The sequence below is a fragment of the Apiospora hydei genome, assembly GCF_038363865.1.
Source record: "Apiospora hydei strain CBS 114990 chromosome Unknown utg000002l_segment0_segment0, whole genome shotgun sequence".
Taxonomy (NCBI): Eukaryota; Fungi; Ascomycota; class Sordariomycetes; order Amphisphaeriales; family Apiosporaceae; genus Apiospora; species Apiospora hydei.
The window spans coordinates 4,066,905-4,093,334 of record NW_027117361.1 but is presented as its reverse complement, the minus strand read 5'-3'; the positions used below and the strand labels follow the sequence as shown (position 1 = coordinate 4,093,334).

The 26,430-nt window shown below is 51.6% G+C and overlaps 7 protein-coding genes across 7 annotated transcripts; 4 read left to right on the top strand and 3 right to left on the bottom strand.

Moving 5' to 3' along the window:
* Positions 1 to 2,874: 2,874 nt before the first annotated feature.
* On the bottom strand, positions 2,875 to 4,690 carry PG997_001268 (RNA binding domain-containing protein; the record flags this gene model as incomplete). The annotated part of the gene is made up of 3 exons (XM_066805583.1): positions 2,875 to 3,429; positions 4,367 to 4,396; positions 4,454 to 4,690. The coding sequence occupies 3 exons, from the start codon at positions 4,688 to 4,690 to the stop codon at positions 2,875 to 2,877; spliced, it is 822 nt and encodes a 273-aa protein (XP_066675356.1).
* Positions 4,691 to 5,906: 1,216 nt separating this feature from the next.
* On the bottom strand, positions 5,907 to 6,095 carry PG997_001267 (uncharacterized protein; the record flags this gene model as incomplete). Its single annotated transcript, XM_066805582.1, has 1 exon — positions 5,907 to 6,095. The coding sequence occupies one exon, from the start codon at positions 6,093 to 6,095 to the stop codon at positions 5,907 to 5,909; it is 189 nt and encodes a 62-aa protein (XP_066675355.1).
* A 507-nt stretch (positions 6,096 to 6,602) lies between these two features.
* Positions 6,603 to 7,744, top strand: PG997_001266 (uncharacterized protein; the record flags this gene model as incomplete). The annotated part of the gene is made up of 2 exons (XM_066805581.1): positions 6,603 to 7,228; positions 7,288 to 7,744. The coding sequence occupies 2 exons, from the start codon at positions 6,603 to 6,605 to the stop codon at positions 7,742 to 7,744; spliced, it is 1,083 nt and encodes a 360-aa protein (XP_066675354.1).
* A 1,310-nt stretch (positions 7,745 to 9,054) lies between these two features.
* Positions 9,055 to 9,834, top strand: PG997_001265 (uncharacterized protein; the record flags this gene model as incomplete). The annotated part of the gene is made up of 1 exon (XM_066805580.1): positions 9,055 to 9,834. The coding sequence occupies one exon, from the start codon at positions 9,055 to 9,057 to the stop codon at positions 9,832 to 9,834; it is 780 nt and encodes a 259-aa protein (XP_066675353.1).
* Positions 9,835 to 15,105: 5,271 nt separating this feature from the next.
* PG997_001264 (serine kinase ppk14) lies at positions 15,106 to 17,329 on the top strand (the record flags this gene model as incomplete). Its single annotated transcript, XM_066805579.1, has 5 exons — positions 15,106 to 15,822; positions 15,876 to 15,986; positions 16,031 to 16,151; positions 16,217 to 16,898; positions 16,954 to 17,329. 5 exons carry the CDS (start codon positions 15,106 to 15,108, stop codon positions 17,327 to 17,329), a joined length of 2,007 nt encoding a protein of 668 aa, XP_066675352.1.
* A 2,405-nt stretch (positions 17,330 to 19,734) lies between these two features.
* PG997_001263 (Saccharopine dehydrogenase) lies at positions 19,735 to 21,964 on the top strand (the record flags this gene model as incomplete). The annotated part of the gene is made up of 13 exons (XM_066805578.1): positions 19,735 to 19,748; positions 19,832 to 19,911; positions 19,994 to 20,275; positions 20,351 to 20,371; positions 20,434 to 20,557; positions 20,687 to 20,769; positions 20,834 to 20,872; positions 20,959 to 21,043; positions 21,104 to 21,350; positions 21,444 to 21,532; positions 21,581 to 21,696; positions 21,751 to 21,869; positions 21,926 to 21,964. The coding sequence occupies 13 exons, from the start codon at positions 19,735 to 19,737 to the stop codon at positions 21,962 to 21,964; spliced, it is 1,338 nt and encodes a 445-aa protein (XP_066675351.1).
* Positions 21,965 to 22,372: 408 nt separating this feature from the next.
* Positions 22,373 to 25,704, bottom strand: PG997_001262 (f-box domain containing protein; the record flags this gene model as incomplete). Its single annotated transcript, XM_066805577.1, has 2 exons — positions 22,373 to 22,642; positions 22,714 to 25,704. The coding sequence occupies 2 exons, from the start codon at positions 25,702 to 25,704 to the stop codon at positions 22,373 to 22,375; spliced, it is 3,261 nt and encodes a 1,086-aa protein (XP_066675350.1).
* Between the last annotated feature and the right edge of the window lie 726 nt (positions 25,705 to 26,430).

Sequence of the window (26,430 nt, the reverse complement as noted above, 5' to 3'; positions counted from 1 at the left end):
TCGAGAACCGCTCTGACATCGAGTGTCTACAGATGTTACTGTGAATGATGCCATCGCCCAGTATGATTGGACACAGACCCTTTGGCATTTGTGCGGACGACGCTAGCATGCCTGATGAGCCATGGCTCTTGCTCGGGGCTCGGGGCTCGGCCGGGCTTCTGTATCATCCAACGTCGAGTAAACCCAGTCGAGGCTCCTGCAAAGCTTTGACTAGTCAAGCCACTATGAGATGGGTGCTGGCTGGTTCTTCTTCGTCACTCTAACATCATCACCATTATCATCATCGTCTGGCCAGAAGCCCAACTGCAGCCGGAAGCGAGGTCCAGGGAAATGGCTGCAGAAACCGTTGAAGAATCTGTGTAGTCAGGCCGGTGAGTGCATATGCCGGCGAATTATGGCCTGGTCACCGACCTACGGATGCAGAGTGAGTCTGGCCCCCTCCCCTTTTGGTCGGCTCGTGGCTGCTGAAGCTGCCAGCGCATTCTTCGACGAGCTCTTCTGCTTCCTGCATCCAACCTCGCCAAATGACAAAGGAGTAAATCTGCAAGAGACGAGTGACTGACCAAGTATGCACCGGTAAATCTCGGGTTCCACACACGCGCATCAATGCTGAAATTTTTCTTGCTCGAAGCATCATATCCACCACCGAGGTATTATAGTCCTATACAAATGTCCCATCATGTGGGTCAGTATGACACATCACAAAGACTGGGGGAAGAAGACACTTTTCTCGAGGGCCGGCTAAAATACAGACACCCATTTCCGAGACTTATCACCCTCTCATTCTGCCTCAGTCTCCTTACACAAGGCTCAGTCTCCTTACACAAGGCATAGTGGACGCCGGAATCAAACCTACGAGGGCAGTCAGCAACCACAACGATGGTCACCTCGTATGGTTATCCAGCTTTCGATCCATGACCAACTACCCCCTATATTGTGAAAGGGGCTACCGTCCCGGTGACCAGACCGCATTTCCACAGAGAGCCAAAAGCAGGGTTCACGAGCAATGATGCGTTTGGCGCATCCATGCCCTGGCGCTGTTCAGTACGATACCCAGCATCAAATCCCAAATTCATTGCCTACCCGCAACAAGCACCCAGAGTTAGTCCAGCCAGGAAATGTCAAAGACGAGAAAGGAGATGGCGATTCGGGAAGAGCAGAACCTGCTTGGAACGACGCGTGTATAATTCTAGCAGGAACAAGACCACCGTATCATTCATATCTACCTACCTACCCGCCTTTAAACCCGGCCTCACCCCCTCTCATTCGTACAGGGTTGATTGCTCTTGAAACCATCACGAAGTCTGCATGTACCGTCGCACAAGGGGCTGGCTGGCTAGCCTCTTTGACCAAGTTTTCTCCGCGTCCATATTGCCCCGGCTGTAGAGTGAGCGGAACCGTATCCCAGCTGTTCCTGGCGCGATCGGGTTTCGATAACAGGGTGCTTGGCACAGATAAACCTTCCGAGGACCTGTTGGATGCGTGTACGTCCGTCGGATCTCAAATGACCTAATGGCACGCCTTCTGGGACGGATTAATAAACACTGTCTAGTTTTTGATAACAGCAACATTATCCTCATCGTTATCAATATAGACGGACCGAGACGTAACGAGCCAGCCTCGCCTCGAACATCATATGTGATGATATAGACTTCCACACTCCACCCACAACTACACGTGGATTTTCCCGCCGGCTCGGGTCCTTCGGACCTTATCCTGGCTTAGGATATCTTCGTACTACTCAAGATACCCTGCTAGCTGGAAGGAGGACGAGCCATTCCCACCCACTATCCTCTACCCGCCCCCTCCCCTCATTTCCATACGAGTGGCAACAACAAACCACATTCCTCGGTTGACATCCGTTCACCTTTTAGCCGACTCAAAAGGGGGGCCGGTGTGCGGGTGAGCAGGTCAAAGATTCGTATCACGTAACATAGGAGGTAGACAAGTTCTACAAGGGGGCTGGCTGGCTGGCCTGATAAAACCATAGTATTATATGCATGCCGTATTCACACCGAGCACGATTAATCAAAAACTGCACACAGGCCTCCGGCTGACGTGTATCATATGATCCATGTATATATGTATGGTCATGATAATAACCAAGACGAGCCGGTCGTCGAGGTAATTTGGTACCACACATTACTCCAATGGGGAACTGTCACGTCGAAGGAAAGGTAGGAGGAATTATTGCTCAACTGTGCCAATCCTTTGTGGTCGATGTATCCATCCTTCGCTCATAACAGCAGAATCGTCTCGAAGCTGGCCAACAAAGGTGCTTGTATTCGTTTGATACACAGACCCGAGTCAATAGTCGGATGCGATCTTGTACTTCCCAGACCATGGCGGCCGGACATGTTTAAAACTACATACCTAGTCAAGCACAAAGAATCAACGTATACATCGAATGGGCATACATAACTTTCCTTCAGAAACCAGCAAGGCAACATATTACAGAGCTGTTCACAATCTAGTATCGCGAGGACAGGGTAGGCTCTGCGAGTTACAGAGTTATCAGCACCAGGTACACACCTCTGGGAGGCTGAAGGTCGTGGTCTATCGCTCGATCTTCATTATTCGCTATAACCACTGGAAAAAAAAACCTGTTCAGACTGGCGTACCAAATGAAGCCAGTGTGAAAAATGATAGAGCAACGCAAAACCAGTCCATCCTTCCCCTAAAACCCGGTTTGCATTTCGTAGGTGACAATTTGTGCGCAAGCAAAGACGACATAATGCCAACCATGGCAAGCAACTGACAACCCAACCAAAGGCCGCTCCTTGGGCCAAGCAGCCTTTCCCTCCAATGTGAATTTCATAAAACTTCGTCCGAGAGTGGTTCACTCGTCATGAAACCGTTTACTGTTCATGGTTGTTAGCGTACTGCAATAACTTTCTGTACTGTGTCATAACGTACTGAGATCTCGTCTTCCATAGCAGCGTCGTCGTTTCCAGCAGCCGGAGCACTGCCGTTGGTGTTCTCGTTCGGGTTACCCGAGCCCCAATAGTCCGCCATCTCGGAGTCAAGCTCCTCGGCCGTCTTCTTCGCAGGGCGAGCGCTTTTACCGCGGCGAGCAGCACGGCCGCCCCGGCCTCGTGCACCAGCGGCTCCGGCTCCGGCATCCTTGGTTGCCGCGTCCTTCTTGGTGGAGGCAGCTGACTTGGGCTGGGCCTTAGGCTGTGACTTGGGCTGCGTAATACGGTCCGTAAGCGTCTTGGGCGCAGGGAGCATGGCGGCGTTAGCAGCGCTGACGACGATTTCGATCTTGATGGGTCTGTTGTCAACCAAAAGGCCGTTCAGAGCCTTGAAAGCCCTTTGCGCGCCATCAGCGGTACCGAAGGTGACGGTGGCGATGCCGCGGCTCATGCTGTTGGGGCCATATGAGAGCTCAACTCTCTTGACGTGACCGACAGACGAGATGAAGTACTCCTATCGAAGGACATGCCATGTTAGTGATCAATAAATCCACGGGTGGTAAGCGTTTCGTATCATATCGCCCACGCATCGCTACTCGGCTAGCGAAAGTATGTGAGCCAAGCACCTTTGGTGGCACACCATGCGAGTACCATGAACGAGCAAGCAGTGAGCGTCAATACAGCGCTGGAGTGGGCCATCCCGACACGCAGCATATTTGGTAAGCCGGCAACATCTCAGCCCCCGCGCCCACTAGATGCCATCTTCCAGTAGCCACTTCCTTGGCGCCTCGCCTAAGATTACACCCGACACATGATGACCGACATAATCTCTCCCGCCCAATGTTAACTTCACTTAAGTAAAGTTCAGAAACCACTGAGGCTCTGTTTCTGCGCAGGATGTCAACCACGGCATGAGAAAGTGTAGCCCCGATTGCCCAAATTGACGGAAGTATCGCATCCCACTGTACTTCACTGGAGATGTACCGGTAGTCTCTTAGGTGTTGCTGTAGCTCACTGCTTTGCTCGTTGCAGGTTGAAGGAAGCACTTGTACGTGCTTGGACTTCACTATGATCGTCCTCAGGGAGAGAGCCATTCCAGCCTCGGAGTTGCATGTCATCAGTAGCGCCATAGTCGACTTGTCTACACTGATGGAACTCGCAAGTAAGGGTTGCCAAGCCTTCTGCGGTTGACGCCAGAGCGTACAGTGATTGTTTGACAAGGACCTGCTCAACTTCGGATCCAGGGTGTTGCAACGCAAGGTGCGTGCACATTTCGATCGTGAAGGAGACTGGGCAGCTGACAGCTCCACTGCGACCACATCCGTACACCCCTTGACCGAATGGATCAAGTCAAGGCAATGTAGATCGTAGGTTCGAGATGCACGCGCGCGCGATAAAAATGGATAGTCGATGAAATTCCACCGGCAGGGTAAGCCTTAGTGGAAACATACCTTGATCTGTGCCTCGTTTACGTCCTTAGGCTGCGTGGTTTGTTAGTGATTGTGAGGCGAAGAGTGACGGACTGCGCGAGGACTTACCAGGTTGCTCACAACAACCTTGCTGTCGCCAGCCACAGCGCCCTTGGCGGGTGTTTGCTTGGCTGCGGCAGCTCCCTTCTGCTTTGATGTCTTGGTCACACCACCGACGGGGGCGACGGTGGCTGCGGCTCTGCCGACCGAACGGCGGCCTCCTCGAGCTCCTCCACGGCGACCGCCAACAGAGCGGCGTTGGGTGGAGAGAATCTCGTCAAGAGACTGATCAAGCTTTCCAGACATGTTGATGTATTGAATAGCGTCCAAGTGTTTGGTATGGATGGTGTGGAGGGTAGAGACGCGTCCTTGTGTGAAGTTGCGACTCGGTGAGATGGGAAATTGGCTTGGAGATGCGCGCAAGGGCTCGCGTGCGTCGATTAAGGGATTAGAGTCGAGTGAAATCGCGACTGAAACTGAATAGTATCTCAGAGGCGATGGTATTGGCAATATGAGTAATTCCGCGCGTCGGAGATGACTTTGGGCAGAGTAGGAATGTTTGGCAGCGGGAAAAGTAGTTGAGTAGAAGGGAAAAAAGCTGTCAGACCACGGGCGGGAAAGGTGCTGAGAGCGTGTAGGCGAGGCGTTACAAGTTGGATGCAGCCGGATACAAGAAATGGAAAATAGGACAGGTCGAATCTTCCTCTTGTTGACACAGAAGAGTTTCGAGACGAAAGATGGGGGGTGCAGATGTTGATGGATGGATGGCGAGGAAAGATTGATTGAACGGGAGCCTGAGAAGATTGGGTTTGGGGGCTTGGCCTGGCCGCAGTTCTGGGGCTGGTGGATGCTACCGAATACAATCAATGCAGGCAGCAGGGGGCGAGACAGCGAGACTGGACAGTGGAGGGAGGAGCTGAGATGCGCTAAGCCTAATCCAGTTCGCCCAATCAGAGAGCTCCAGCCTAGCACCAGCCCAGCAGCACCGGGCATATGGAGGGGACTAGGTACGACTACCTGCTTGCTTGTATGCTTCAACTCACTCCTTACAAATTCCACATGTTCCTCTACTTACCTACTTCGAATATTCACTTGGGAATGGGTGCAAGAGACACCAGGACCAGAAAGCAATCGTCAGTTTGTTTGGAGCGCAGAGGCGACATGACAGGTAGGTGTCAACGGAAGGCTTGTTGATTCTCAGTTGATATCGATATTAGATCTGCTTGCTGCCGCAGAGGCGCGTGTGCCTCAGTATGATTTAGCACTGCTCTGTGGCTTTGTAGCTCGGTAGGCCCGCATCACCAGAGGGCTCATATAGGAACATCGCTTCCGTGTCGCCAAAATGATGGGTCGTGCCTCAATTGATGCTTGCATTTGGCCAGTTGTGTACGCAGGCTTTCCTGCCTTTCGCACCCACGTTTGCAATCCCCTGCTGGCCACCGGCAGGCAAATGCACCCCCAAAGTCTGGTCGAAGTACCCATTGAACCCGAAATATGTTGGTATTGCGCCATATCTTTCCCTTCACTTGGTAGCACTCGCCGGCTTTCCGACTGCGGCAGGCTGTTGCGCAGGTCGAGCCTTGGCCGCCTTCTCGGCAAGTCCGCCCTCCTCTGCCGAGTTGACCTCGAAGAAATGGTAGACGACAATGAGGACCATGGAAACGGAGCCGAGGAAGATGGCCAGTCGGTACAAGTCGTCGTCGGAAATCATGGTTGCGATTGTCTGTCGTTCAGTCCGCTGTAGTCGATATCGATAAGGAAGCTGGATCTCTCAAGCTAATTCTGGTGCGTCACGTCAGTCCAGTTGCGCAGCAAAACGGGTAGCTGGTTCTTGTAAGGTATTCATACCAAATACGAATCGATTCTTGCATGCCTTGACTGTGGTTGTCTCGGATGGCTTCCTGGATTCGAGGTAGATCTAGCTGTTAGCTGTTGTGGTTGCGAGCCAGCGAGGCCACGCAGCAGCAGCAGCTTAGATGAAAGTGGCTGATGTGTGTGGCTGAAGTGGCTAAGCGTCTGCGCTCGGGCCCATTGGAGTTCCAACAATCTGCGGTCATCATTGCCCCACGTCAACCCACCAACTTAAAGAGGCCGAAGTGGTTTATCCTGAAGAGAAGGCAATCGACTTTGCCGACGAATCGTGTTGACACCGGAACGACCGTTTAATCGAACGCCCAACGAATTTGGCCAGATTTTTCGTGCCCTTCAACCTGCCACAATGCCTCCGAAGAAGAAGGAAGACCCCAAGGCCAAGAAGCCCGCGGCTTCGAAGGTTATTGCTGACAAGACGTTTGGCATGAAGAACAAGAAGGGTTCCGCGGCACAGAAACAGATCAAGCAAATCAATGCCACCGCCACCGGCACTGCCGAGGAGAAGCGCAAGGCCGCCGAGAAGGAAGCCAAGGCCCGTGAGAAGAAGGCCGCCGAGGATGCCCGCCGGGAGAACGCCGAACTGCTGAACAGGCCTGCGCAAATCCAGAAGGTTCCTTTCGGCGTCGACCCTAAGACTGTTGTCTGCATATTCTACAAGAAGGGAGACTGCGAGAAGGGCAAGAAGTGCAAGTTCTCCCACGATCTCTCAGTCGAGCGCAAGACCGAGAAGATCAATCTGTACACGGATGGCAGAGCGGAAGAGGAAGAGCAGAAGAAGAAGGAGACTTCCGATGACTGGGACGAGGAGAAACTCCGGAGTGTTGTCCTGTCTAAGAAGGGCAACCAGCAGACCACGACCGACAAGGTGTGCAAATACTTCATTGAAGCCATCGAAGACGGAAAATACGGATGGTTCTGGGTATGTCCGAATGGCGGCAATAATTGCAAGTACAAGCACGCCCTGCCACCTGGGTTAGTATTACCTTTTTTAAACAATGGTTTGCATGCTATCAGCCACTGACACCCCACAGCTTCGTCCTGAAGACCAAGGAACAGCGAGCCGCCGAGAAGGCATTGCTGGATAAATCTCCTCTCAAGACTTTGACCCTGGAGGAGTTCTTGGAGTCCGAGAGGCACAAGCTTACCGGAACTCTTACACCCGTCACACCCGAGTCTTTCGCTAAGTGGAAGCAAGAACGCATGAGCAAGAAGGCCGCTGAAGAGCAAGCCAAACTTGCCAAGGAGGCGACTGGTCGTGCTCTGTTCGAGAGCGGTAACTGGCGTTTCAATGCGGACAATGAGTCTGAGGGTGAAGATGAGGACGAGGATGGTGCTTTCAGCCTAGAAAAGCTGCGCAAAGAGACGGAAGCTCTGCGTGAACAGAAGGAAGCCGCCCGACTGGCCGCTGCCAATGGATTCTCAGCGGCGGAAACAGTAGCCGAGCCTCCTGACTCTGGTGATGGCGAAGGCGAGGCCTCGGGCTCTTGAGGGAATTCCCTCACGTCAACTCCAAGCGATGAGGCTTTGGAGGAGCACATCACCAATAAGAGACAGGCCAAGGGACTGGTTGATCGGAGGCACCTTGAGGAAAAAATGGAGTTGTTGCACCGAGGCGTACACATTGTACACGAATCTGGAATAGCTTCCCACTGCCCCTCCAATATGATGAGAGCTGGGCAGGATTGTGGGCAAGCTATAGCAGTCGTATCCCAACAGAGATTGTCAACAGGTTAACAGCTTTCACATTACGTGGAAGAGCTATCTTCTTACGATACATGCTTGATGATGCTAGTAATGCTGGTCCATTGCTTTGTATTGTGCCTGGACTAGAGAGCTCCAAGGTCAAAAACATGCATGCACAGAAGTGCCTGGGAAAAGCACAGTAGACTCAGACCGGGCAGTAGCCGGTTTGTCATCCATGCCCTGCCAATACTCGAGTATGCTTGCATTTATCTACAGCGACTCAGGGAGGGCTCATGTCTATTAATAGGCACATGCACAGAGCTTTAAGGCGGTGGTGAATACTGGATGTCTCTGTGCAGTGATACTGTCTGGGTAGGTCCCTTTGCGGGCTGGGCAAGACGGCTGACGGGCAAAACTGGGGCTCTGGCACTAATCCAATGTGCCCCTGCAGGCATGCTTTCTCTGTACCTTGAATGCCTGGGAGCGCGGCGCGTCGTGTGTTCACTCCAGCCCATTTCTACTCGATCTCTATCCATGTATCTCATCTTAAGATGACCTAAAACAACCATTTGAAAATATTATTATTTGAATTTATTTATTTATTTGTACTTATAACCCTTTTTAAACCGTTCCCACTCCCTTGTCACTCACTCTTATCCAGCGAGTTGGGACCGAAAATATTCCCTTCTAATTAATCATTGGCCAAACTCGACATCATGCCTCTCCAAGAGGGTCTTCAACCTGACGAGGACTTAGTAGAAGGCGGATTGGGTGTGAGTGGGCATATCAATGGGCAACAATATGAAAATGGCTACCCTGGAGAGGACAATCGCCGAGAAAACTCGATTGTGCCAGTCGTTTCAGACATAACTCCATCGTTACTTCCAAATGGACAGCAAAGTGCAAACCACCTTTCCCATCCGTCGCCCATAGGGTCGCGCTTATCCGTCGTTATCAAATCATCACCTACGCCATCAGGCAAAAGCCAAAACCTCTTCTCGAGTCCAGCTTCTCGGAGAGACAGGGATGACTTGTCACTAGAGATAGCGCTGCCTACAAGGTTGCAACCGAGGAAAGCCGGGGGAAGCCTACCTGCCGAAGCAGCCATCTTCAACATGAGCGAAAAGGTAGAAGTCGCACCGCAACAACCGCGTAAAAGAGGCCGCCCCAAGGGATGGAAGCCGGGCACTCCTTACAGCTCCCATAACGTAGGAGGTGCAACGCCAGCCAACAAGCCGATACGCAAAGCAAAATCATCAGCAGCAGCCCCAGGCCAGGAACCCAGGAGAAGAGGACGCCCGCCTAAGCCACCGGAATTGACGATTAGAGAGTGGTATCTACGGTCAGACCCCAAATACTTGCCTTTCGGCTGCGAGTGGCACCAGGAAAACCCGAAGGGGCAGCTTACACAGTGCCCGGCTGAGCTTCAGAACATGGACACGTTGCGGAAACACGTGTTTCTCATACATTGTAACGCGGACGAGCCGCTGGTTTGTCGCTGGGGCAAATGTGGCAGCAAGCTGGCGCAGACAGCGGTGGGCGAGGAGGCTACTACGGGCAAGACAGTACACCAGCAGCCTGAGGAGTTTGAGGACGAGGACGCCTTCTGCGCCCATATTGAGAAGGATCACTTGGAGCCGTATGTATGGCACATGGGGGACGGACCGCAGAACAAGGGAATTTGGACTCTCAGGCAAGAGCCAAAAGAGCTGCCGCGATATCTGTTTGACCAGGACGGAAACCAGGTCACACCCTCGATCAAGGACCAGCAATTTGAGGATGCCCAAGGAACGCTAGAGCGCAAGCGTAGACTGCGGGCAATTCGGCGGCAAGCACTTGAAAACGCGCCAGACGAATCGGAGTTCTTTCTTCAGCCAGAGGATACCGATACATGATCCCCTCATCTCCGATTAGCCACGGCGATCATGAAGGAACCAATGATACCTCGGGCTACTAGATGTTAAGCATCTTTTCGGCAGGAAATAGAGTGGTAGACACACTATACGGGCTCGCGGCTCTATCAATGTGTCTAGTCGAACCTATAGACAGCCTGCCCATCAGAAGATAGTGGGTAGAGGCAAATACCAGCGAAATACGATGCAGCATTTTGTTGAATACCTCACTGACAAAGCCATTGGGTGGCGCTAGTATTCCCCATATGTAGACATCGCAAGTTGGCAGGTTGCGCCCTATCATCGTACTGACGTAAAACCAGGTTCCGTCGGATGATGGACACGGGGGTTACGAAGTTGGGCTATCGACATGTGGCAGCGTGTATTCGTGACCGTACCTCAGCCAAGCACAAGTGCCAAGTTTTGGTTGCTCACCATCCTGCGTATCAATTTGAGTGACTTGCCAAGTATGTTTAGCTGCAGTTCAAGAAGTAGAATCAGGAAACAACTTCTGGTATATATACAGATATACGAGGACATATAGACTGCCTCCGTCAGTTACAATTATATATCCTGCGTTTTCTCGGGGTGGAGAGACGACCATCAAGAATTTCCCACGAGGCTGGAGAAAGTGGATGGTAAAACTCAACAAAGCCCAGACAACTACAGAGAACTAGAAGACTGAATTCGGATACTATGGCTGGAGCAGATGGAACCCCCTGACCCCTCTTATCGTAGGTACGGTACGCGGGAGTCCAAGTAGTGCCAGCCGCAGCACCGGGACTGGGAGACGCCAGCAACGTCAAGTTTCAAGGATGTTGTTACCTGCCCGGCCCGACAAGGGAAACGAGTATCTATACGTACATGTATATAGCATAGGAGGTCAGGAACCATTGTCTCTTTTCAACATCTGGATCAGCACACTGAACTTAACATTCGCGACATAAACCGCGATGATAAGGATATTCAATATGTATATATCTAGTAGCTCTTTCTTACCCCTTTACAATGTACTGGCGGGGACTATCAACGTATGGTCGGTCACATAAGGCACTAATGGAAACTGTGTGGTGTCCCTGTGCGAGTGGGAAATATAAACAGTAGCCTTCCTGGTACGACGTTACCTGTTTAGCAAACCCCCGTTTCCTGGAGTCCATGTTGGACGCAGGTATCGGAGATGAAGCGTGTAACGAGAAGGGACTTTCGATATCTGGCGATAGTTTCTGCAAAGCATCAGTGGTAGTATGGCCGAACGTCATTCAGAAGTATGAGTGACAACCCTACTCAATAAGCCACACGCTGTATGGGTCGCTTCCCCTCGGTTCGGCCTCTGCGATGTTGTATGAGCAGCAAGAGCTGCCCAAGGCCATAATTGTTATTCTCTTCTAGGTGGCAAAATACACTACATGGCCATATATTGACCAGAGAATTGGCGATAACAACTGCTTGTCCGTTCACCTGCAGCATGTCAATTCCCATCCGAACATGGCGTTTGGAATGACTCGCCACGTGAGCACATGACCGTTGCAGTGGTCGTTCTAAGGCGGAACAGGGCTAATGAATATGGGATTTGTATCAAGATCTGGAGAACTCGATTCCTCTCCTCGTAGCTAGCCTGGGCGCCTACGACTTACGATCACTCCAGCACAGCATATACTCGCGAGCCATTCTGAACGGGCACATATGGACTTAATTCCCATGAACCTGCCCCCACAGAACTGTTATAATGATGCGTGTCTATCTTTCGAGTTCGTCGTGCTCACTGGGGGCCGGGCTGTCGACAACTTTATTCCCGTATCTGCCGGCATTAGGGATGCATACTTACTATGTCATACCATGTCAAGCTTTGAGGCTCCCGTGCCTTACGCCTCGCACGGAATTCTATTTTTGAGCATACTCTAGTTCGGTTGGGTTGCATACGGACGAGGAATCAGCTTGCAGCGGCCGAGATCCGTACTAGGAGCACGGGATATCGCTCGTGGGTATGTAGTGGTAGTCGCAGCTATGTCTGGGTTTCATCTGATTTGACGTGGTTTATCCCCACGTTGCGATGATTAGGATGCAGTTTGGTAGCAAATCTCCACAGGTAGGTAGCAGTGAGCTTGCATTCAAGCACATACACACACATGTAACGAATGACAAGACGAGAGCAGAAGGAGGATGTTGACTGACGAGTCAAAAGGGTTCATGTGTATGTATGATCGTGGGGTTTGATATTGAACCTCGACGGTTCCGTCCGAGATGCATTGTACCAGTCCAGCCCTGAGGCTGAAATGCCGGCATCAGGGCACTTGATTTTGACTATATCGGAAACGCAGAATCCCTGTATAACACGCACGCCCTAAATTGCCGCGACAATGCTTTCCTAACACGTCACTGCCGCCTCGTTCATCTTGTCAAGACGATAGGACGCTACCGGTCACTGCAATACCAATGGTGTGTCGCTGAGGTGTGAGTGAATCCTGCGACGGCACCAGAAGAGAAACTTCTACCTGGCCCATCCAGCTGAAGATAACGAAACACCAAAATCGCTGCCAGGAACCAAACCAACTTCGCATATTGAGATGCCCAAGTGGTGAGTGTGTTGAGAAGCCGTCTCACAACAGACTTTCATGCTGCGTGGCCACTGAAGACAGAGAAACTCTATGTAGCTTCCATTCGCAAATAATGCGCAACTCAAACCTACCTCTGGTAGGAAGGTAAGTAAGTAGTCAGACATTTAGGTACCTAGAGAGTTTCCCCAAGAATGCCATCTACGCAGCTACGTTTGCAACTAGGCGAAATGCCGATGCTTCGAGAGCTCTCATTTAGACGGACGACGTCGCCAGCCTCACAATTCCATTTCATCTTACTTCGAAGGGCGAACGTCGGAAAGACAGAGGCGATATCCACCGAGAGCCCTGCGCGCCATTGAGACCTGTCGCGAAGGCGCGAATATGATGGTGCCATGCGCCAGGATAGAAGGTAGGGAAACCCTGGAGCGGGCCCCCAGAAGGCAACGGGCTTGGCTCCATTCGGCAGGCCATGTCGCTCTGACGTGCAGGCTTGCTCTGACAGAGGCTTGTGTGTGTCACCACCAAGCCCCCCTAAGACTTACGCGGCGGGCTCCTAATAATGGCTACTGGTTTCATGCTCAATTACCTACATGTACTTGGCTAGAAAGTAAAAATAGGTATCGGTACGTATACACGTGTGTAGAAGGGGCATCTTGTCATGTCAGATCTGGTGATGTGGTAGGTGCACTTGATCGTGACTCTTGCAAACAAAATTGGCAGGTGTTCAACACGGGATTTGGGGACTGGGGAGGGTCTAGAGGGGCGGCGCGTATACGGGCCGACAAAGGATGCCATTCACGAAAAGCAGCGTGAGGAGGGCCAGATGTGATGTCAGGTATCCCCACGTACAGAATCAGTACCAGGATGTCAACGGTTGAGCAAATGGGGCATTCGCTCTGCTTGGCATGGTATCACAAGTACTGATTGGTAGAGGAGCAACAGAGGTATGTAGGCCGGTCAGCAACGAATGAGAAAGCCCAAAGGGCCTCCGTCACAGCAGTTCAGTTCATATCGTGTTGTTCCCTCGTCGGACGCCGCCCTCGTGCACGACAGTTGCCAGTTCATTTCCATGCGGCTCTCGAAACAACGGACCGGATGATGCGGGTGACAAGTCACCAGATTGTGGATGCCAATGCCCGAGGGAGCATTACCGAATCGATTCATGCTTGGGTATACACGGAAACAAATAGCAAATACGCTTCAATGATCAAAGTGTATATGATCCTTATGATCCTTGGTGTCATTCGTTATATTCCGCCAGAGCAACAGAACATTGAACGGGTCAATCGATATATGGTGCCTGCTTGTACGTTCGGTGGTATATACGATATGTGACTTCTGCAGCTTGGTAAGTAACAAGGAAAGTCGCCAGATCTGGCACTTGTTCTGACTACCTTGTATCAACCCATTGCGCTGGACGATATCAATGGGGTTGTAAATGCTTAATGCAACACAGTCCCGATGTCCCCGAAACCTGCTTGTTCACACCCACTTCCTAGGTAGGTAGGTAGGTAGGTATACTGAGGTGTTGGGTATTGGACGACGTATTCACGGCATCTCAAAAGACACCCCCAAGCATTGATCTGCTATTACCTCGATCCCAAACTTTGTCCTCTCATCTCGCTGCATGTACGCACTTTACACATGACTGTGGCTTTCTTGCGAGCTGGGCCTGGCCCGGCCGTCTCTGCTTGGCTTTCGCCTGTCTTTCTCGTCAAAGGCCTGTAGTGCAGCTTTTAGATAGATCTAGGCGTTCAATCAACTGTAAGCCCCCCTCAAAGGCGCTTTGGGGCCCTTGGGGCTTGGGGGAGGTACACGCGGAATACGTACCTGCAACTTAGGGATACATACATTTGAATGTTCCCATCAATCAATCAATTTGGTCAATGCATTCGCAGTGCTGAGGCTGGGGACTCTCAAAATATGCCCTGCAGAGGGAGGGAGAGACAGAGAGACAGAGACAGCGAGAGCCCCTCCCCCGACTGAGCCGCGCCTCGATAAACAGCCTCCCCCTCTGTTCCATTCAATTGCTTCGAGAAAGTCAAATGGAAAGTCAATAAACAGGTCGGTTCCTTGACTGAAGAACAGAAGGTTGCAACTTGGCCCAGCTTTTCTCCCATCGGAATCAATCATCCATCGCTACTGTAGATTGGCAGCCCTGGATTCTTCGCTCCCGTCCGGATTTCCCTTCCAGATCTGATGACTTGCCCATCCACTCCCAACCCATACGACTGGATGTACTTTTAGTGCAAGTTCATGGTTCAACAGTGCCCCGTCAATCAAAAAGCCCCCCTCCTGAGGACCGCCAGGGACGATCGACAAGGAACACCTTTATTGGATTACCAAGCACGGGCACCAGTCCAGCACAGCACAGGACAGAAAACAAGCAAGGCGACGCAACGGGCTCAATGGACTGGACAGGAGAAGACACACCAGCATCACACACAGCCTGAACAGAACAGAACTGAACACCACACTGACCGAACCCGACCCCGAATTGCCCTCGAGCGAACTGGGAGCGAACGAACACAGCCCACTGGCACTCCCACTGGCACTCCTCCAAACTAATCCGTCCCGACAAAGTGGATCGACCTTACCAGGCCTGGGCCTATCACCGACTGACCGACTGGACTAGAGTGTCTGCTTCCTCCCTCCACCCTTGGCCTCTCTCTGCCACACTCCAGTACCTACTGGGCAGAGGCACTTGACTTGATCGACCATGGGGTCCACTGCTACATCGACAGCCGCCAACTCCAGTCCCCCATCGCCTACACAATTGCAGCCAGAGCCTGCACGTTTTCCTCCGGATCATCATCAATCACAATCTCGTCGGGGCAGCACTTTCCGTATCAGACAGAGACTGGCATCATGGCATTCGTCGCATGATCTACACCGATTAACCCAGTCCCATCACTTCAACGACTCCAGCGACCCCAACGACACTGACCCCAATCCCAACAACAATAAGATGCCTTCATTGAAGTCGCCGAATGGCAACCTCAACCAGAAGATCAAGAACTTCTTCCGTATCGACCTCAAGTCCAACCACGGTTCCGAGAAGGAGAAGGGTCTCGAAGGGTCCCTGAAGAGCAACGAGAGCAAGTCCAATGTGTTTCGCAATACAAAGTTCTTCTCCACCGTTGGTCGCCTCAGGTCAACCACAACCGCCAGCGAGGGCAACCCCCTCGACGAGGCCATGAGCCCGACGGCCCATGCGAATCCGTATTACGCCCTCCAAGGCCATCCCGGCCTCCGACACCACAACGGCTCTGTGCCGCCGAGCCCGCCTGATACGCCCACTTTGAAAATCAGTGGTCCTGCCGGTCCTGCGAAACCTCAACCCACGAACGCTACCAAGGAAGAGCTGGCGCGGAAACTCCGCCGCGTAGCCAGTGCTCCCAACGCCCACGGCCTCTTCTCCTCCAAGGGGGCAAAGGTAGCAACGAGAGACCCGCCACGGCAGAGTTGGGCAAAGAGCCTCTAATGCAGCATCCCGACTCGTCCACCTTGGGCTTCGTGGAGAAGCACGCCGCTTCCGATACCGCAAGCCTTTCCGTGCCCGATGGCGACGCGCTGGGCGCCCTACCGCCCCCGGCCGAAGTCCCTTGGCTTTCCGCAGGACATACAGCTCAAATTCCATCAAGGTCCGCACCGTCGAAGTTGGGCCAGCCAGCTTCGACAAGATCAAGCTGATTGGAAAGGGAGATGTTGGTAAAGTATACCTCGTGAGGGAGAAGAAGAGCTCCAGGTTATATGCCATGAAAGGTAAAGAAACACATCATCACTTTGAAGTGCGCCATTGCTTGGATCGTGTTCTGACTGTGAAATAGTTCTAAGCAAAAAGGAGATGATCAAGCGCAACAAGATTAAGAGGGCTCTCGCCGAGCAGGAAATCCTCGCGACGAGTAATCATCCTTTTATCGTTACTTTGTATCATTCATTCCAGTCCGAAGATCATCTTTACCTCTGTATGGAATACTGCAGCGGAGGAGAGTTCTTCAGAGCGCTCCAAACACGCCCCGGCAAATGCATTCCGGAAGATGATGCGCGATTCTATGCCGCCGAGGTCACAGCCGCCCTTGAGTATTTGCATCTCATGGGCTTCATCTACCGAGACTTGAAGCCCGAGAACATTCTGCTTCACCAATCAGGGCACATCATGCTGTCAGACTTCGACTTGTCGAAGCAGTCTGGCCCCGGCGGCAAACCGACCATGATCATGGGCAAGAATGGCGCGAGTACATCCTCGTTGCCTACGATAGACACCAAGTCCTGCATCGCCGATTTCCGGACCAATTCTTTCGTCGGCACCGAGGAATACATTGCGCCCGAAGTTATCAAGGGCAGTGGGCACACGAGTGCCGTTGATTGGTGGACTTTAGGCATCTTGATCTACGAGATGCTCTACGGGACGACGCCTTTCAAGGGAAAGAACCGCAATGCTACATTTGCGAACATTCTGCGAGAAGACATTCCCTTCCCAGAACACTCTGGGGCGCCGCAAATCTCCAAGTAAGTCTCAGATGTCGCGTATCGCTATAGGGGCAACCAATACTGACTGAATTAGCTTGTGCAAATCTTTAATTCGCAAACTTCTCATCAAAGACGAAACTCGACGACTCGGAGCCCGCGCTGGTGCTTCGGATATCAAGGTCCATCCTTTCTTCCGAACCACCCAGTGGGCCTTGATCCGTCATATGAAGCCTCCGATTGTACCCCACACGAGTAAAGACATAGACACCGTCAACTTCAGAAACGTCAAGGAAAGCGAAAGTGTCGACATCAGCGGTGCCAGGAACCTCAAGGGCGTGCCTCTTGACAGCGGATTGGCGACCCCCGGGGCGGATATCGTGGATCCCTTTGAGGAATTTAACAGTGTTACGTTACATCATGAAGGCGACGATCACTACGATAACCAAGGTTCATCGTCAACAAGGCGTTAATCTTGAGTCGCAGCTGGTTTTGCTTTACATGCCGGCATTTCCCAGAAGGAGACGCGTCCCAGGCGCTGTTGTCGTCCCTCTGCAGCGTTGTCGCATTTTCATGTTATTCCAAAAGCGAAAGACTGCTCGTTGCTGTTATCAAAAGACGGTATCGATCGACTGTATCGGGCGGATGCCTGTGATATAGCTAGAGCGGCTATATCTTGTTATTATTACTAAACCAGGGCTAGCCTACGCCGCGAAGCCAATGTTCAGACAACGATGTCATTCTTATCACTCATTCTCAAGGCCAGGCCCAGGCCTGGCGGGGGTCGATTCCGACGATAAAATGGACGGTCATGGCAGAGCATCCCAGCATCAAGTAACATATTGTGGCGTTGTGGAAGTATATGGAGTTTTTGGCGTCGCATTACTGTTGATTAGGATCTCAATTTGGGCCAACTTACCGGCTCTATAGAAAGTCGCAGATATCGAGAATAAAAAGAAAATCCAATTCACATGAGCAATATCTCCGGCGGCTGTGGTAATGACATGTTCATGCGTGTCTCGCCCAGCCGCGAGGGATCAGTGTCTTCCCGCCGATCGAGAGGGGATTTCCTAGGCACAATGCACGATACTGATTTGCTATACACCTGCGAAAGCACATAGAGAGTATTTTACTCGATTTGATTGCACTGGCCTACATGGGCAATCTCTTTCTACCCTTGGCCACTTTCCACTTTCCCATCTTGCTGCTGCCTCACAACACGACCAGTACACTATCATCAGGCTGGATACCAAGAATATCGTCGTGGTCGTATTGCTTCCACTGTACTTGTACGCTTGTAATCCCCTCCCCTTGTCGTGTCTCTGGGAGGCAGTCTGATGGCCGGCCCGCCGGTCGAGACAAAAAACACCAGCGCGGCCAGCTTTAGAGCTACTAGCTTCTGCAGAGGCCGCACGTGGAGCTTGGCAGTGAAAAATAGAAGCCCGCAGAGCAGCCTGCCAAAGTACATCTTCTGGCTGGGAAGGGCGGGAAGGTGGTGGTGTGTCCCTGGAGCCGCCGTGGGTTCCCGTGAAATCCAACAGCAGCAACAACAAGAAGACGAGCAATGCAAGATAGGGAGGAGGACAGAGCAAGGGGTAGAGGTTACACACACCCTTTAATGACCCCGGGGGACAAAGAGGTTGTATATCATCGTGCGGGTGCTCATATGTGCTGCTGTTGTGTCCTTTGTGCATGGTGCTCCTTCTTCTTCTCCTGCTTCTTTAATTCTTTTGTCGTGGTTGGGGGTCTGTGGCGGGTCATCATCATAGCCATTTGGAAGGATTCGGACATCCGCCCTCTTATAACGCTTTGTCGCGATAAGGAGGAAGAAAGAAAGAAAGAAAGAAGGAGAATACAGGATTGATTGGAGCTTGGACTTCAAAGCTGCTTGGGTTCGAGCCGAGCACTGTTACGTTACGAAGATGGTCAAGTCGGGGTGCCCGTGTTAATCGACCTCGAAATGTCGTCGGGGTTGACATTGTTTTTTAATATCGGAGCTGGGCTAGCTTACCAAGGGTATTGGTTGTATGGGCGTGATGAAAATGATACGAGTTACCCCTATCTCTTGCTACCTGGGAGGCCATGACAATAGGGGTCGCTCGTGTTATATTTCGCTTCTGCTTGTACTTATTTTCACGGGTGTCATCGCAGCAACTGCACAGCTTTCGTTCTCATCGCAGTGCTATGTTCTTTCTCGATGTTGATGCACAATCACGGATCGCTCCTGTGAGCTCCATCGAGGAGCCCCGGCTTTGGTGAGTTCACGGGCGCCGTTGCTGAACAATGAAAAGGTGTAGAAAGTCATAGCTTCGATAAGAGTCGGGGTTGTCAGGAATGATATAGATCTCCCCCGAGCCAAGGAAAATCAATCAATTGCAACTATAATAGCTGATTGATTTGGGTTGCATATTTGCTGTGATCGGAGACATCAGCAAAAGTTCAGTTGTTACTTGTAATCTGTTACGCAACTGGCTTGCTTGGTGGGCCGGGCAGGAAGGGGTTACTGAGTCACGTCGCTTCCAACGAAGCCGGTCTCTTGTTCGCTGCCTGGTTTGCATAGGTGGAGGAGACATGCCAGCTGCCGCATGAAGAAAATTCTTCCTCCAGCAAGCAAACGAGTGCAGCGAATTCCAGGTATTGACGTATGTAATGGTTAGGTAGGTAGGGATTGGAATCGCAGGGACGGGCGGGACGATTGTGTGTAGATAATGTAGTAGCAGTGCCGTCATCGGACGTGGCCCCACCCCCACCTCGACTTTCTGTAGACTTTTGATCGTGGGCCAGCTTCAAGAATCTCAACTGACAAGCTACCAAGACCCTGATCGCCATTCCCTTTTCCCAGCCATTGAGAAAAGACCGCATAGTCGAACTACCCAAGATGGCTCCCCAAAAGTGAGTGGCAGCGCCTGCATCCCCCAAACAAAAACATACCGAGGGAAATACTGACCGGGTGTTTTCTCTGTGCTATCGTGTAGGGTGTTGATGCTCGGCGCCGGCTTCGTCACCCGCCCGACCCTCGATATCCTCTCCGAGCAAGGTGTTGCTGTGACTGTTGGTACGACTCTCCCTCCCTCCTGCTATCCGATGCAGTGCACATATAGATCCAGCAACACGTCGTTGACCACCGCACAACACAGCTTGCCGAACCCTGGAGTCCGCCAAGGCTCTCTCGGCCGGCGTCAAGACTGCCACTCCCATCTCGCTCGATGTCACCGACGACAGCGCCCTCGATGCCGAGGTTGGCAAGCATGACCTCGTCATCAGCTTGATCCCCTACACCTTCCACGCCACCGTCATCAAGTCGGCCATCCGCCAGAAGAAGCACGTCGTCACCACCAGCTACGTCTCCCCCGCCATGATGGAGCTCGACCAGCAGTGCAAGGATGCCGGTATCACTGTCATGAACGAGATTGGCCTGGGTATGTCTTTTGCTCTCCTCCTCGCCACAGAACTACTTTTGTTCTCGAATACTGACTAGCTCCACTATGAAACAGACCCCGGTATTGATCACTTGTGTAAGAGCATTTCCATGGTCCCGAGTGCCAGCAACATGCCGCAGTACTGACCCTCCCTTCAGATGCCGTCAAGACCATCGACGAGGTCCACCAGGAGGGCGGAAAGATCCTGTCGTTCCTTTCTTACTGTGGTGGCCTTCCGTCGCCGGAAAGCTCTGGAAACCCTCTGGGTTACAAGTTCTCCTGGTAAGATTGCCCCTATACCTTCCCAGGAACACGATTCTTTGCCAATGGCTCGGAACGATCCCACTCGTCTCTCACGTGTTCAGGACCGAGAGACTTTAATGCAATACATGCTAACACAGATGATTTTAGGTCGCCTCGTGGTGTCCTGCTGGCCTTGAGAAACCCTGCTAGCTTCTACCAAGATGGAAAGGTGGCCAATGTGGCTGGTCCTGGTAAGATAATCCTGGAGTATTAGCCTCTATCTTGGATAGCAGTACTAACAGCGCAATGCCAAAGACCTGATGGCCACTGCCAAGCCATACCACATCTACCCTGGTAAGCAGCATCTGTCGCATGATCTGGGCGAGGCCATGAACTTGTGCCCTTTTGTTTATAGCAGTGACGACTAACACCGCTTGAAGGATTCGCTACTGTTGCGTACCCCAACAGAGACTCTACTCCTTACAAGGAGCGCTACAACATCCCCGAGGCCCAGACTATTGTCAGGTGAGTCGACTAAACCATTCTTTAATTCAAAATTGACACGATTATAGGGGGTACTCTGAGATACACAGGTTTCCCCGAGTTCGTCAAGGTCCTTGTCGACATTGGTTTCCTGAAGGATGAGGAGCAAAGCTGCTGCAAGGAGTCTACCGCTTGGAAGGAGGCCACCAAGACTATTGTCGGTGCCTCTTCTTCGGACGAGAAGACCCTCATCGACACCATTTCCTCCAAGACAAACTTCAAGGACAACCAGCAACGCGACCACATCCTGGGTGGCCTTCGATGGCTTGGTCTCTTCTCTGACGAGAAGGTGAGTTTTGTGCCCGGCGTTTCGGTTTTCTCCAAATTCAAGTTACTACGAGAAGTAAATTGCTGGCGCTTTTCACTAACACTGATTTCGAAGACCATCCCAAGAGGAAACCCGCTGGATACCCTCTGTGCCACCCTTGAGAAGAAGATGCAGTATGGCGAGGGAGAGCGTGACATTGTCATGTAAGTGAACCGGTTCCAACGCACATGATGCATTCTAATGCTACGTAGTCTGCAACACAAGTTCGAGGTTGAGTTGAAGGATGGAACCAAACAGACCAGAACCTCGACTCTTGTCGAATACGGCAGCACCGACCCCAGCGGCTACTCGGCCATGGCCAAGCTCGGTAAGCATCCGTGTTCATTTGAGCACTACTTGGAAGTTAACTGATTGTTTGTAGTCGGCGTTCCTTGCGCAGTTGCCGTTCAGCAAGTCCTGAACGGAACCCTCTCCGAAAAGGGTGTTCTCGCTCCCATGAACAGCAAGATCAACGATCCCTTGATCAAGGAGCTCAAGGAGGTAAGTAAATATCCCCGAATGGTGTTATTACATAGACTGACTTTTGCTCGATATAGAAGTACGGCATCTTCTGCAAGGAGGAAATCGTTGCATAGATATATAGAAGTCCATGGAAAAAGGGGCGCCGTAGAACAAAATGAAGTTAAAATACCAGATATGAAATCTATTCGATGACATGCGTTCCATCTCTGCATCTTCGTCATTTATCCAGGGAGGATAATGCGCACGCTGTTGTCAACAACGCGTTGTAGATGACTGGGCCTACGCAGAACAGTGATATATTGCCACACCACGATCCTTTTAGACTGGGGACTTTCTGTCTTCTCCTGGGCTGACGTAGGTTTATAGACACAATAGGATTCCCATTGTAGGCCCATCCATACACTCAATTGTCTGCATTAGAATGAAAATAACACCTACGTGAAATATTGTCATAAATCCCGTGCCCCCTGTTACGGCGGTATCACCAAATCCCACGTGTTTATCTGGCCAATCTTCCATTCTTACGACTCCCGTATGGTCAGATTATCAGTGAGCTGTTCAAATATAGGCCCAAAAGAGGGGAACTGGAGTGTTCTATCGAGTCTTCTCGGGATAGCCCAGAATCCAACCGCGCGGCTCGCTGTGTCGGGCATCTTGTGGACGACCTCGAGCTCTTCATGGTCTGTACCATCACTGTCGATGCCGTGTTGTAGGATATGCACCTCCCAGCGCTGGACCTTGAGGCGGTGGCTGCTCGGGTAGGTGAACATCAAAGTTCTCTCCTGGTCCGTCTTGAACTAGAGGGGTATCATATGGGTTAGGGTGAATAAACAGGCGCGTATGGTAGCATGCCTCGACTTACCTGGATAGACGCGACCCGGTTGTTCCGTAGAATACCAATGGCCATTCGCGACAGCTGCTCGCCCTCGTTCAGGGTCTCGGTTATAGGTTTCTCCCCAGGGGTCCCGAGGGATAATATTCGACCGGAACGGAAAGTGAACGACAAAGCCGCGGGCTCGCTAGTCATCCACTTGAAGGTCATTTGGATAGCCTCCAGCGAATCGCTACCGCCCTCGATGGTTTTCTCCTGCAGGAAAACCTGCTCACGCACAGCCCACTCGGGTACTTGTCGATTCAAAGGACCGAAAAGGAGTTCCCGATGAGCCACGTCGTCGTGATGACGAGACATCACTCGGACATGATCCCACTGATAGTTGCAGCCCCATGATATGGCATCAAGTCTCTCGTAAGGGGTTTCCCTAAAGCAGAGGCGGACGTCTCCTTCGGCCGGCCGACGCATGACTTTCATGGTCGCTCCCTTCGAGGTGGTGATCCAAATTCCACTTAAGGGGCCGAACTTGACTCGGTTGAAGCGATTGGCGGCATGGTGAAAGGTTACAATTTCTACAACGCGCTCGTCCCCGCTGATCTCCAGCGACCTGTGCTCCGAGATCCATTGCCCGACCACAACTGGTAAAGCCGAGCTCTCATATTCCAGCCTGAGCCCCGATATATGGTGCGATTCACGCGAAAAATCAACATCTCCGACAGAAACCCGGATCCTGCGGAGGCCTGATAGACCCACGGATGTGAATGCAAATCCTCCATTGTGAGCCAGAAGCTCCTTCGCAGAGTAAAGCATCGAGGTTATAATGGCATCCCATGGGTTCTTGCAAGGTGATATGTCGCCTGTAGACGAATCGTTAAGCGCCTGGCCCGCAGGAATGTCAAGGACAGAAAAATCGCGAAAATGACCCGAAGGTGAGCTATGCAAACTGAAAAAGGAGGTGAAGACTTTGCCGGCGGGAGCCTTCCGGTTAGTGTGGAAAAGTGTACCCTGTGGTAGATTTTCTCCATGTAGACCAAACGCAATCGACCTGTTCGCAGTAGTTGAGAAAGAAAGTCGTTGGATGGTATCATGAGACGGCGAGTATGCAGTGTCCACCTGACAGATCCTCTCGCCTCTCTGTCCAGCAAGGGAGAATGACTGCACGATACAATGGTATTTCGTACCATTTCGCATCGTATAGAACTTGCGACCAAATGTTTTCTTACTTCCATCAGCGTAGGTGAAGTACATGCCAAGGAAAACTTGAGGAAACATGCCCATGTAGACGTTGACTTGCGTCAACAGATTCAGTAGTCGACCATCCTGGCCACCAAAGTCCATGGCAGTACATAGGTTGAAACTTTGTTGAGTGGCAGGGTAATCGTGCTTCCACTCAACTCGACATTCTGGCGAGGCCGGGGTCCATACCTGAACAAAACTGGTATTCTCTGTCAATGAGAGTGATTCTGTGGCCGGCTGCGATCCAAACAGCTCCAAAGAAACGATCTTGCAAGCATCAAGCCCAACCACGAGACCAATATCGTGAAGCTTTTTGCCAACCTTCAGTTCGGAAAACCCGCTATCCACATCAGTACAGTCATCGAATTGACCTACGATGTAAGACTTAGGAGACTCCGTGGTCCGCGTCTGGAAACAAAGCCCAATAATCCCGGAGATCGTTACGTGAAACGAAATAGCGTCCACATCTTCCAGAGAGTCCAGTGCCAATGTTTGTTCGTTCAAGGGGTTGATGAAACCAGTTCTCGAGTATTCAAAAAACTCTTCGGATTCTCTTATCGCGAGCACTCGTAGGCCACAGATGTAGTTTTTGTTCGCTAGTGGTACGAATGAAACTCCCAACTTGAGTATCTGGCTTTGAGCTGATCTGGGGAGACCAATATACTGCTTCTCAAATAGGCGAGACCCTGCGGCCAATGGGGGAGTCGTGGACTGCGCAAACTCTAGGGTTACATTCGAAGACACGCTACCCAAGGAGGAGAATTCTTCAGGTATACGAGGCGGTCTTCCTAGATATGGCGATCTAGCGACTGCGTCCATATTCTGGAGGCGCAAAGTCAAGGCTGGGGTGATGTGCCACAAGACTTTCCATATACGCCGTCGATTCATGAAACCGGGGTGCGTCTGAAAGCTTTTGAGCATGCTTTGGGCTTTCTGATACAGTTGACGCCAATTTATGGGTTCTGGTGGCAGATGGTCGTCCCTCAGGGCGAAAGCAAAGGCCATCTCTGCGTCATCGTTGAACCGTGATGCCCAAAACCTCTGTGATAGAAGGGATGGTGCTGTGTATGCGGCGACATGTTTGGAAGCAAGTCGTAGGTTGCAGACAGTCCTTGAAGGCAGGCTCGAAAGGATCAACATTATGATCTCGCTCGGAAGTCGACTGAACATATCTGTTTCTCCACCTTCCGTACCCTCGATGCCCATAGATGAGGTGCTGGGCAGCGAGTCTATCATGTTTTCCGCCTCAAAGTCGAACTCATCGTCCGGATCCTGCAATATGTAAAATAGATCGGAGCCAAAAATCGTCGAGACAGGGTCCTGTGCCCATGTATCATTGGAGCGGAATTTCAATGCGCCCCCATAGTCGTGCCCTGGCAGTAACCCCCCTGAAAGAGTGGCAGGGGTATTGTATAAAATAGCGAACAGGTGACGAACAATAGTCTTTGATGGGAATGATCCCTCTGGGTCGACGGTATGGCTCAAAAGTTTCCAGCAGAAGTCATGAACCGCATAACACCAGTACTGCTGGAACCCTGTATTATGAAGATCGTTGACGACCAGCTGTGCTGCAGGATCCTTGCAGGACGTGCTCTCATCCGCATCAGCGCAGATCTGCCGGTGGCCATTAAGATAGCCAACGCCTGTAGCATAGGGCTCATGGACGTATGCTCGTGCTCGGATCGCCCGGACAGCAGCATTCCAGCGTAGTTCGCTATCGTCAGCGGTGTCACCATCGTGAACCTCGACCTGAACACCGCAAAGGGCACAGTATATGTCGTTCATTGCGACTGTATAGGTTGTGCTGGCTGCTTCGAATACAGTTGTAGCGAGATTTATCGAGTAGCGTTCAGGTGAACCTCCTATTTATATGCTGCCCACTTAAGAAGGGAAGATCTTGAATTATTGTATCCAGACACAGCTGTTGTCTTGTCCCATCGCATATGCCAGTCAAGGACCGGCTGATGTTATTACTCGATTTTGTCTGCACCTTACTGTCGAGCAATAGCACTGACTGGCGGTCTGGCTTGTAGGCACCGTTGGCAAGCAGAAGGCCACCAGTGCTATGGGAAGTGAATAAGATCTGGCACCCACTAGCTGAGCATCCGTCGGTGGCGGTCGGTGAAGTAAAGACGTTAGGTGGCGACCTCGAGAACCGAGAAACAACAGAACGAGAAGCCCAAGGAAGGGAAACGGATGAACAACTGAGCAGACAATCGAAGAAGTTTGACAGCGAGATGGGAGACTTGCTTCTATTGAGAACCTCACCTCAAACTGGGAACATGTTAACAATATGAAAAGGCGAATCTCGAGGAGAAGGAGCACAAGCAGCCTTAGCAAGCGATGGTGGTTGCCTGTGGTCCCACTTTATTACATCCTGCTTACATGCAAATCCAATACCATTTACATCTGGCCTGCAGCTTCCCCTTGAGCGAGCAAACGGCGTTGTTGCGCCGTCTCGGCAATTGCTGTTTTAGGTGTTTTCGACCTGACCGTCCTGAAGCCGGCTTT